The sequence below is a fragment of the Nicotiana tabacum genome, chromosome 3, assembly GCF_000715075.1.
Source record: "Nicotiana tabacum cultivar K326 chromosome 3, ASM71507v2, whole genome shotgun sequence".
NCBI lineage: Eukaryota > Viridiplantae > Streptophyta > Magnoliopsida > Solanales > Solanaceae > Nicotiana > Nicotiana tabacum.
Window position 1 is genome coordinate 204,297,670 of NC_134082.1, and position 12,005 is coordinate 204,309,674.

The 12,005-nt window shown below is 35.1% G+C and overlaps 1 protein-coding gene across 2 annotated transcripts; it reads left to right on the forward strand.

The window, feature by feature from the left end:
• Positions 1-1,697: 1,697 nt before the first annotated feature.
• On the forward strand, positions 1,698-10,052 carry LOC142179583 (putative sugar phosphate/phosphate translocator At3g17430). Of its 2 annotated transcripts, XM_075250423.1 has the most exons (10): positions 1,698-2,190; positions 3,301-3,607; positions 5,137-5,244; positions 5,854-5,885; positions 5,966-6,016; positions 7,040-7,101; positions 7,187-7,448; positions 8,489-8,754; positions 8,830-8,924; positions 9,395-10,052. In XM_075250423.1, exons 2-10 carry the CDS (start codon positions 3,521-3,523, stop codon positions 9,575-9,577), a joined length of 1,146 nt encoding a protein of 381 aa, XP_075106524.1. In that variant the 5' UTR covers positions 1,698-2,190; positions 3,301-3,520; the 3' UTR covers positions 9,578-10,052. The 2 variants fall into 2 exon arrangements, with proteins under 2 accessions (XP_075106524.1, XP_075106525.1); XM_075250424.1 differs by lacking the exon at positions 1,698-2,190 and having other exon boundaries at positions 3,471-3,607; positions 5,210-5,244.
• The last annotated feature ends 1,953 nt before the right edge of the window (positions 10,053-12,005 follow it).

The following is a 12,005-nucleotide window of genomic DNA, read 5'->3' on the forward strand; positions in this document are numbered from 1 at the left end:
CGGATCGTATTATTATGCCTCAAATTTAAACTAATATGTATATTTTCTTTGTAAAAGAGTCAATACATTAATAAAAATTCATGCTTATGCATTTATAAGAGTACTATGGTGCCAATATAGCTAAATCTAGCAATTGTAAATGTAATAACTTGGAGGTTGATATAAAGGAAGTACTGACTATCCGAAATTAAAGTATAGTATTTATATATGCCCTAATAATTTCGAATTTCGGATCGGATCGAATTAAAATATACCAATCCTAATCCGATCCGAAATCCGAAATTTTAATAAACACAATCCGAAATCCAAAATCCGAAATTGAATGGATCGGTTCGGATTTCGGATATCCGATCCGAATGAACAGCGATTTAGGCAGGAAATTGGTGTTTTGACAAGGATTGCGGACTACAAATATTACAAACAAAATCGACCTTAGTGCTAGCCTATTACGAGTATATATTACTCTCCGACAGCGATAAATGTAGTGCATAATATATGCTACATGCCAGTGGGTTCGCACTTTTTTTTTTCTGTGTATAGCTGAGTAAAACAAAAGGAATAATGCAGACATTTATACAGATTTTGCATGCATTGCTACAAAATGTCGTAATTCAAGTTGTAATGAATTAATTCCTATTAACTCTAAACATCTCATCTGCCTCTATTTCTTTTTGGTAGCAAAAGATAGTTTATTAATAACTAGTTAGGAGAGTAACAGTACATCTCATCTGCCTCTATTTCAATAGTCTAACTGTCTAACAAAGTAAATGCAAGTCTTATAGAACAATCATGAGATCAATAATTCTACACGGAAGTGATTGTTGGTTTTTCAATTCTGAATACATCGAATGAGTGTTAAATATATTAATATGTAGTAATATAACATTAGGCAATACTAGAAATGATCGCATTCAATATTAAGTTCAAATGCACGGCACCTGGAAGATAGAATAAGGATATGCATTTTGATATAATTTGGGGCGAGGTGATCAAACATGATATGACGCAAATTTAGATTTCTGAGGACATGACCTTTGATAGAAAGGTGTGGAGGTCTAGCATTAGGGTTGTAGGTTACAAGTAGTCGAGCGTTTCTCCTCGTTGTGCCGGCTAGTCTGATAGTGTTTTGTCTATGAATGCTAGCGGTTTTTGTTGTGTTTCACGCGATTTCCATTTTCAAAATATTTTAATTTTTTTTTACGAAACTGATCAACTTTGGTTGGTTTTCTTTGGCGCAAAAATGCGGGAAACTATTTTTGAGTCCTGCGTAATTTATTTTTCAAGAAACCGACTAATTTTGGTCGGTTTTGCAATTAAAATAAATAAAAATTAATATTAGAAAAACCGACCAACTTTGGTCGATAAATTCAGCCGGTCATTAAAAAACCGACCAACTTTGGTCGGTCATTTTATTTTTAAATAAAATCAACCAACTTTGGTCGGTTATTTTCGTGCAAAAATACAATTAAAAAATATAAATAAAAAATAAGACAATCTTAAAACAAAATGCACCAATGGTTTAGCGGTAGAATAGTATCCTTGCCAAAGTACACACCCCAGTTTGATTCCCAGATGGTAAATTTTTTGATTACATAATTAAAATAACGACCAACTTTGATCGCTAATTACCGGATTTCTAGCAGTGTAACTCCAAGATTTAGCCACATTAATACCCTTTCGTTATGTCTGATGTTTGTTAGGAATCTTTTTCTTATTGTTCTAGAGATTTGTTAGGGCAAAAAATATGGAAACCTCCATTTGTGTCCTTTTTTCTAAATCTAACTCCATTAGATTTAGATTAATATATTAAGGCATCGTGATTATGTAGCAGCGGTGTAAACTATGAATAATATTATATCACATAAATTTATCATTGGCGAGTGTGGAGTGTAAGAGTGGGAAAAGAAAACGCATGTGTCTTAACCGCACCATTACGTTTGGGACAAACTCTGCATCTCCCTCTTCAGCCCCTTTAGTAGCTTCACTCTCAGTCACTTTGCTTGATCTTGCTACGGGGTAAATAAACATTATTACGAATTTAGAATTGTATTATTAGGGCAACGGATTCGAGAATCGAGACGATTCAACTAACCATTCCAGATCGAGCGGGCGAGCATTGATCGCATCTCGTTGTCTCTCTACCTCGCTTGCCTCAGATCTGTGCTTTCGCCTCTCGAGTTTGTTCTATTGGTAAGGACTTCACTTCCATTTTTCATTCCTCGCACTTGATTCGTCGTTTTCCACCTGATTCAGTTTTTCCTCTTTAGCTCTCACTTAATTTTTGATTTCTCATTTTTTGTCTTATTGTTTTTGTTATACTCTACGTGCTGCAGATGCTTGCATTGTTAGTATTAGTAGTATTGTTTTTATCTTTGTTTTTTTTTTCTTTTCTGAATTATGTTTTGGCGTGATTCACATGCTTCCTCTAGCGATGAGTTATTTATCATTCATTTATAGTTCATTTGCTCTGTTTTAATCTCTTCACAAACTCTTAATTAAATGCCATTGCCTTTATGTTTTTAGAATTTACTTATATGCTTACCTGTGTGGATTATATTCACTATTCAGCATTCGGAAAATGCTGCTGGTTGAAAGCTGGAGACTGCTAATTTCCGGCTTAGTGAGCTGCTTGATATCATTAGTTGTGTGAAATATATGCCGAGTTTCTAAGTTTAGTTACAGAAAGTGGAAAAAAAAAGTTTCAAGTTGAAGTTAAGTTTGCTACCAATTTTGGTTCGTAAATTTCTACATTTCATACTAATGTGCACCATGCTCAAGAATGACTGCAGCTAATATTCATTGAAGTTATAAAAAAAGCTGTATTATGTGTTTACTATTTTGTGCATACTAATAGACTCAATCCTTCTTAACCCTGACTAGCCTGTATGCCATTATCTTGTATTATCTTGTCTCCAAATCTTCTTGAGGTAACTTGTTATATTGCATTTCATGGACCGACAAGTTGACATTGTTCATTTTACATCTGATCTTCATATCTAACTAATATGTATCTCTGGACACACACACACACAGAGGCAGAGTCATATATATTGCATTTGCAGTCTTTTTTTGCAGTTATCATGGTTTTTCTTTTTCATGTCATACATGTGATGCCAGTAAATTTTTGCTCTTCATCACGAAGTTGTCCATTTCTAGTGAAAGTCGATAAAATTTCAACAATATTTGTGTGATTCCATGTTTATCTGATGAGAATGTTTTAATTGCCTTGTTAAAATGAGGTGTTCTTATAATATATTTTTTATTATAAATAGTATTCCTTACTTTATCATTTATTTCCAGATTCTATCAAAACCTTCTACAATAACAGCATATTCGGAAACAGACTTGGCACATCATGTATCATCTTTTAATGAATAAACAGCAGCTGAGCTGATGGTGTACCTCTTATCTGCAAAAGTATCGTGGACTTAAGTTTCTTGATCTTCAGATTGGCATCTGTTAGATTTTTCACCAGATTGGAGGCCTTCTAGCCAAATCGCAAAGTGTCATAGAAGAAAAGATGAAGATCAGCAAACAACTTGTGTTGACGTATATATATCTCTTTGTCTATATAACACTTTCATCAGGAGTTATTTTGTATAACAAGGTATCTCGTTTTCTCTAGTGTCGTGTGACTTTCTTTCACTTCATTTGTTGTATGGATCACTGTTCGTTGGCAACCTATGAGAAGGACAACCAAAAGTAACAAGCTGTTATAATATTGTGCCTCTGGGCTCTGGCTTCCAGAAGTAATTAAATTAAGTTTTCATGTTGTTGGCTTCTTCATTGAGGAAGAAAAGTATGGGAAGTTTTGATCAAGCCGGTGGCAATCCATAATCAATTTGTAAAATTAGTCTGAACTGAACGAAAATTGGAAAATAGTTTCTTGCGTTGCATCCAAGCACACCAAACAACATGAAGGGAAGAGAAAATATTTTGGTGGGGAACCAACCATTGTGTGAGTAATAATCTAAGTGGCTGTTGATTTGAAAACCAACGATGTTGTCAGATGCTTGTACACACACACACTTCTATATTGTACATCTTTGGTCTATGATCATTAAAAGATACTAGTAATTTACTTAAAATCATGGTTATTGAAGGTATTAAAAGAGCATGAAATAGATTCAAATCACATGGAACGAAAATGTCTAAAAAGCTGACAATCTCTTGGTGTTTCATGTATATTTGACTAAAAAGAAAACACAATAGAAGCAGAAGATCCATTAGACAATAACAACTACTTAGCTTGTTTCAAGCTTAATCATATTGTACACTTACATCTGAACAATGTTTGCTCGGAGTCTTTTTAGTTTGTTTAGAAATTTGTATGTGAGAAAATGCAGATAACTTTTAGTACTAAAGAGCTCCAAATTATTGAGTATTGGAATGAGACGTCCAAATGGAGCGGCATGGAAAATGAGGATTGATGTAGTTGTCCCCACTAGCTGGGTTTGAGACGTAGTACTAGTTGTTATTGTTAACATTAAAATATAGAGGATAGATTTCCTCTAACCTTTAGTTTGTAGCTTTTCCCCCTAATTAAAGATGGTTCCCTTTATCTTCTGTCATAAGATATTTGTTGCATCTCAAAATTTCGAAACTGTAGAAAGTTCTTCCATCTATAACATCAAGGTTAGAATTGAATGCACCTAGATATTTACTCCTTTCTAAGTTTTCCTTTTTATTTTTTTCTCTTATTCTCGTTTTCCCTCCCTCCACCATTCACCCTTTTGCAGTTTCTTAGGTTTGGGTCCAATTATGTCTCCGCTTTCACTGAGTAAGCTGCAGGGAAAGATTTTAATCAGGGGAAAAAGGAATGGACTAACATTTAATTGCTTGTTTGGAAGGAGGACATGGAAAGGGAGACGTAGAAAAGATAGATGGTATTTGGATAAGCCATGCTCCAGGATAAGCGACATGTTACTAACTGACACTTTCTCACTCTCATTGTTCTCTTGCTGTATGATGTTTTCATTTCCGCCCTGAACTAGTGCAACATCGTCTTAAGAAAAAAGACACTAATTCTGCTCAGTATATTTTTCTGTATCATTCAGGTCTAATTCTTTATCTTGCCAGTGCCATCAGTAAGAGCTAATGATTCTTATTTTTGTTTCCTGGTTTCTGTTTTTGCAGTGGGTTCTTTCACCAAAATATTTCAATTTCCCATTACCAATTACACTTACAATGATTCATATGGGCTTTTCAGGCTTGGTAGCTTTCCTTCTTATCCGTGTCTTCAAGGTATTGTATTGTAATTGGTAATAATCAGTCTTATCTTTCTTGCAACATTTTGCACTCTGCTCTTTGATGAAACTTCTTACTTATCTATTAGTTATTGACCTTGTTGTAGAAATGTTTTCTTTGCTTGTTGTTATGCATCATTCACGTTTCACCAGTCTCAAATTTTGTCATGGATTTTGAAGAGAATCATCACATGTTACTTTTCAGCCTTTATCACACTTCACAAAGGTTTTTTGTGCTTTTGATGCGATCCTTTCCCGGGGGCTTACTTCTGAGAAAAGCACTTGCTATTTGATGATTGATCATATTCTTTTACCCCCCCCCCCTGACCCGACGCCCGAGGAGAGGTTTTTGCGGTGATTCTGATGAACCACTTATAGAATTCCTCATGTAGATCCCTCTGGGCTCCGGTGGAGGGTTTGCAACGATAAATATTTTCGTAAATTTATTAATGTTTTGGATACCTAACTTGGCATTTGGATGTCTTTAGCTTCGCTTTTCGTCTACTCGAGGGGAAATTAGTTTATCGTGCACGATTTTTCATTCCATTTGACGCATAAGACTAGGGCTCAGCTGATTTCCTTCCATTCATGTTTATGTTTTGTGCAGGTTGTATCGCCTGTCAAAATGACGTTTGAAATGTAAGAATTTGCTCCTTTACGTCCACTTTGTCTTCAGATATATTGCTGTCTTATTTCACTATTTATTACTGAATCTGCAGATATGCGACGTGTGTCATTCCCATTAGTGCTTTCTTTGCTTCAAGTCTTTGGTAAGATTCTACTTTGAGGATCTGAATGTTTTGTTTGCATTTGGTTAAAATGTTCACGTGACAGGTGCTGTGCAATCTCATAAATAGTAAATGGGTCATTGATGGTTGGCTCAAACTATGTGATAAATGGATTAGCTATGAATGCATATTGGTGATATATGAGAATTGACCTTTAACTTATTCCGGATATCTGCTATCTACTTCTCATGCACTAACAACGAAGCCGTTTATACCCTTGAAGCTAACCTAAAAGGAGTACTTTTACTGTTTTACAAGATATTTTTGTCATCTGCTCTTATTTAAAAAGGACGTGTTAGATTGGCATAAAATTTGCCCATTGGACCTATGTCCAGCTAACCAGTCACCTTGTTGGAAGTCAATACTGGAAAGCGTAAAGAAAAAAGAATCCTGCTTCTCTTGTTCTGTTTCTGATGATGCAGGAAACCTCGACCTTTTGGGTTATCTGGCAAATTGCGTTTAAACTGTCCTAAGCAATTGGGACGTTTAAGGTTAATCAACTACTAGTATTGAGCTGAATTGAGAAGTTATTTCAACCTTTTTGATGAGGAAGTATTTATTTTAACCTTGTACCTCACCTGTTACATGGGTTTATTGATTGGTTTTAAGTATATAGCAAAATGCCTTTCCTCTATTTGACTTACTCTCTCATAGAATTAGTTGTGCTACAACAGAGGAAGATTTTTGGCTGGTTAGATTTCCTTGTTCTTCCTTGACACTTTTTACTTGTCTAGGAAAGGAGAGGTGGAATATAGTAAAGCTATGAGAACTGGGGCGATAAGAAAATCAGACATTTTTGTGCATCATTGCCAAATGTGTGAATTATTGTCTCATAGAATAAATTGATGTTTTCCACTTTGTTTGTTTGTTTGCGAAAAGAATATTTTCTTTGGGGAGAGTTCCACTGATTGTTTCAGTACTGAGTTGCTATATGTTTCATTACCCACATGAATTGAAGTTCTAATAATTGTGTTTCTAAAAGCAGCATATGTTATTTTCTTGCAGGTTTGGGAACACAGCTTATCTGTTCATTTCTGTAGCCTTTATCCAGATGCTGAAAGCTCTAAGTATGCCTGGGTAACACTTTTTTAGTTCTCTGTCCCAATGTTTGCGAATGTACTAATTGGCTGTAGCTTTGTGTTGAAATGACAGTGCCAGTGGCCACCTTTGTCATGGCTGTTATTTGTGGAACTGACAAGTTAAGATGCGACATATTCATGAACATGGTGTTGGTCAGTGTTGGCGTTGTAGTATCCTCCTATGGAGAAATTCACTTCAATGTAGTTGGTACAGTGTATCAGGTCACTGGAATATTTGCTGAGGCTCTTAGGCTGGTCTTAACTCAAGTTCTGCTTCAGAAGAAGGGATTAACTCTCAATCCCATCACCAGCCTATATTACATAGCTCCTTGCAGGTATTCATCTTCTATCTCGTTCGGTGAGTTATTTGCTCTCATGTTGTGCAGATGAATAGGTGATCCTGTGTTGAGGTCTATATGATTCCAGCTAGATCTTACTTCTTTAAGAGAGAGAGAGAGATTTCCGTTAGATCTTGGCATTTAATGATTCCAAACCTCCCACCTTGCTCATTACGCATTTGAGGAAAAGTAAAAAATAGTGTAAATGATGAACTCATACAATAGGAAACCTTTTCCATACATTTGATTCCTTTCATACATCTACCTTTCTGGTTGGGCTTGGAGCTAATTTTTCATATTTTTGTCCTTTAGCATCAATAAATGCTCATATTTTATGACATTATGACTGCACTGTAACCTCAAATCAGTCAATTTCTGATATTGAAAGAGGCACTTCCATATGGCACTTCTATTAAAGCTGTTAGTTTCAAACTGCATGAGAGTATGTGCTTCCAAGTGTTATAGCTCAAGTTGGAAGGTGTAACCACATATCTTATGCAATTCTGACTATAAAATATACCTTTTCGAAAGCAAGTGACCTTTATATTTCTGTTAGCACGTTGTCAAGTGTTTAGCTGTGTCCTGCATCTGGCATGATTGATTACTGTGTCCTGGCTGGTCTTATGAAGTCGAAAGAGGTAGAAATGATGCTAGAGAGATTGGTATTTACTTGCAAGTCCTTTTAAAGTAAATTTGTTCTCTGTACATAGATAGACGCAATCCATAGTTATGTTCTATGTTGCTCGAACTCTCTGAAAATGTTTCCAGGTGCGTGTCGGATCCTTCAAAATAGTGTATTTTTGAAGGATCCGACACGGGTGTGGCAACATTTTGGAGAGTCCGCGCAACATAGGTTATGTTTACCTCACTTAGTGAGAGATCTATGACAAGGTAATTGCTGCTATGTGGCACCTGATAATAAGCAAGTATGAGAATGATCTCTGTATTTTATGTCTCTCTTTATTCTGTTTTGGAGCCTCATGCAAGTGCTGTACTGTTTCTTCTAGTTACTTATGATTATATGTTTCAATATGCAGCTTTGTCTTTCTTTTTGTCCCGTGGTATCTTCTGGAGAAGCCTGAGATGGAAGTCTCACAAATTCAATTCAACTTCTGGATTTTCTTTTCAAATGCACTTTGTGCTCTTGCTCTGAATTTCTCAATATTCTTAGTGATTGGTAGAACTGGTGCTGTAACCATCCGAGTTGCCGGTGTCTTGAAAGATTGGATACTTATTGCCCTCTCAACTCTAATTTTTCCAGAGTCAACAATAACCACTCTTAATATTACAGGCTATGCCATTGGTAAGCTTGGTTCCTTCTATTTGTGGGAGCTTTATGCGATCAAACATCTTAATGAACTTTTTCTGTTTTCTATAGCATTATGCGGTGTTGTGATGTATAACTACTTGAAGATGAAGGACGTTCGAGCTGTTCAACTTCCTGTAGATAGTGTTACTGATCGAACAGCTAAGGTCTGATTTAATGACTTTCGAGTTTGAATGTCAGACTTCACTGTCTCTTCTATTTAAGTTTTTGTATATATCTATATTGCCCAAAATATCACCAGCATGTGATCCATTTTCTTTTGTTTCTTTGGAATCCTGGTTCGCAATATCAATTTCCAAATATAAAATTCATCCTAGCGTGTCTAGAGAGGGGTTTCTATACGAAGAGAAAAAGAAACAAGCTAGAGAATAAACACTTCATCCGTAAACTAATAATCAACAGTTAACACATACTTTCTATGAGCTTATAATTATATCTTCTGACAATTTTTTTCTTAATTGCTTTAAAACTTATTTTGAGCTTTCATGTTTATTAATTATGCATGTCTCTATCCGTCGTGGAATATTCTGTTTGTATGCAATTCTTTGTTCTAGTTAAGGTGGTTTTTATTGCAAGCAGGCCAAATTATTTACTTTCTGCACCTTGCCTCTGATAGGAACTTAAAATGGAGAAGAAATCATTCGATCTGTATGTGCCAGATGATATTGCTAAGAACAGTGGAGGAAAAGGTACAAGGAATGGTTCTCCGGATTCAACAGTGGATGAGGAAGCACCCTTTATTCCTTCAACTAGGGTCTCTCATCTTGGGCGAAGCCCACTTAGCAGCCACTCTGCATGAGAACTGTTAGTCCTTTAAATGCCATTTTGAGTTCATTTCTTAGAATCAGAGTATCAAGCAGATTGATGAGAGCGGGTCTTGTGCATACGCCCTCCACCATTTTGGTAAGAGTTGCATTTCTTTGCAAAGTACTACCGCCATTAACCTTGATATTAGTTATTTATTGTAATATTGTTTTAGGGTTTATGATGCTCAATGAAATATTGATTTTTTTAACCTCATATAATACTCTTCTCAATCCCACATACGTAGAGATAGGCCTATGCGCAACATCCATTGTTGAGTTATTTGATTATGCCTTGGGAAAGAAAATCTTAGCCGTAAATTTTTAGCCGAAATTTTCATTGTACCATGGAGCAACTTTATTGGACTTCGGTGTAGAACATGACAGTACTTGAAGGCTCTTTGTATGGGTCTCTTACATTAAACTGAGTTATGTATCCAGTTGTTTTCTTTCTTTATGCAGAAACTTAAGTAACTGCTAGTGTGGGTTAACATGAAAGGTTCAATTTTATCTTGTTAGTCATATTCTATTTATTTTTCTATCCGCTATAATTGCAACGGTGGGGACAAAATCCTGAGTGTCAAATGGACAGATATACTGCTACTGGTTCTTTTGGCATATTTGGAAGTGCTGTTAGTACTTTGTCACCATGAACAAAGTAGATGGTATTGAAGTGTGAAGCAAATATTCCCTTGCATAACAATTAACAATATTGTATGATTGTAGAGGCTACGATCGTGATAGATAGCTGAATAATTTTCACAAGGTTTTCAAACAAAATAAAGAATAACATATTTTTTTTTGATAATGGGCTAAAAAGTGGTAAAATGGACTGGTCGGTAGGGAGATAAGTAGAAATGACACCAGGTAGTTGCTTGTAGTACCCCTATTTAAAATATATTCAGTTAAAAACTATTAGCACAAATATTGCCAAGTTTTGGATCGAACCTCTTGTTGCTTTTGCTTTCTTAGACCTTCGGGCTTGAAGTTGGCTTTGCTAAAGACTATCTTCAAACCTGGTTTGAACTTGAACTTCATTCTTACGCTTTGGTAAAGCTCAATTTTAGACTCGTAGGTCTGAACATGGAAGTTGATTTTGAGGTGGCTAAAGACTCTTCGTGTCAGGGGCGGCTCAAGCCGGGGCCTAAAGCCAAAGTTTAAGTATAAGACCTAAATTTTTAAAAGAAAGTTATAAGATATATTTTTATTTGATGTATATTCTTTTAACTTTTTAAGATATAAAGTTGTTAATAATTTCTTTTATAATCGATTTTCTCTAATAATTCTTACTCGGTTGATAATATAGCCAACCTATCTAATCTTTTTTGAGATATTGTTGATCTTAGATAAGATTTTACGAAGCAATAGAAGTATAGAACTATAGGAAGCTTAAAACTTAAAAGTAGTGTTGACAACTTAGAACTAATGAAATCTAGGAGAAAGAATGTGAGTAATGCAATCTTGGAGAGAGAAGTGAGTAAGAATATCGTAGAGAAACACAAAAATTATGTAGGGTTTTTTGAAATATGAAGAGATTGGAAAAATAAAAAGATTGACTTGGACAAATTAAGGAAGAGAGAGCAAATTTTTTAATGAAGGATTCATTTACACATTTTTAAGTAAGTCAAATTATTATTTTATTTATATATTTAAAAAGTTTTCTTTCCTTTATATTAAAAACTTCAATTTTGTATTAAAATTTTTAAATATTATTTTTAAATACCTATGAACCTATTATTTTTAAAAAATGGGACCCTTAAATTTGGAGGCATAAGGCAGACGCCTTACTCCACGTAAGGTTGGAGCCGGCCCTGATTTGTGTACTTCACCCGAGATTAAACACGTCGCCTTAGGTGCGTTGTGTTGCACCTTCAAATGATGGATCAATATATACGTACTATAGTCTATAGTTATCTACTTTTAGATTGCCAAAAGTTAAAAGTCCTTGCGAAAACGAGCAAAAGAAACAAAAAGAGGAGAAAATGGATCCAAAATTAGAATTATCGTGCGACATGGCAGTTTTCTAAGTGCTTGACCTTTCGTTTTTTTTTCTTCAAAAATTCCGTTTGTTATTGACTTTAAATATATAGATCGATAAGAATTCAAGTGTAGAAATAGTCTAGTTACAGTTATGAAGTAATATAAAAGTGGTAAAAAGAAGAGATACTGTGCTAAACTTTGGAAAAATTGGATAGGCCACAGTAGTTAATCTAAAATCTTGAGATTTTACTGGTAATAATATATTTTGAAGAGACTTGGTAATTCAGTAGCAATGCGCTCATCCCTATTTTTTAACGATGGAAAGATGGTATTCGTAGTGCAATAATTCTTAATCCACCATCTAGAACACTCTGAGATGCACATGCAGGCGCGGATTTAGGATTTGAAAATTGCAGGTGCCATATTATTTTGTACGTAGATGTA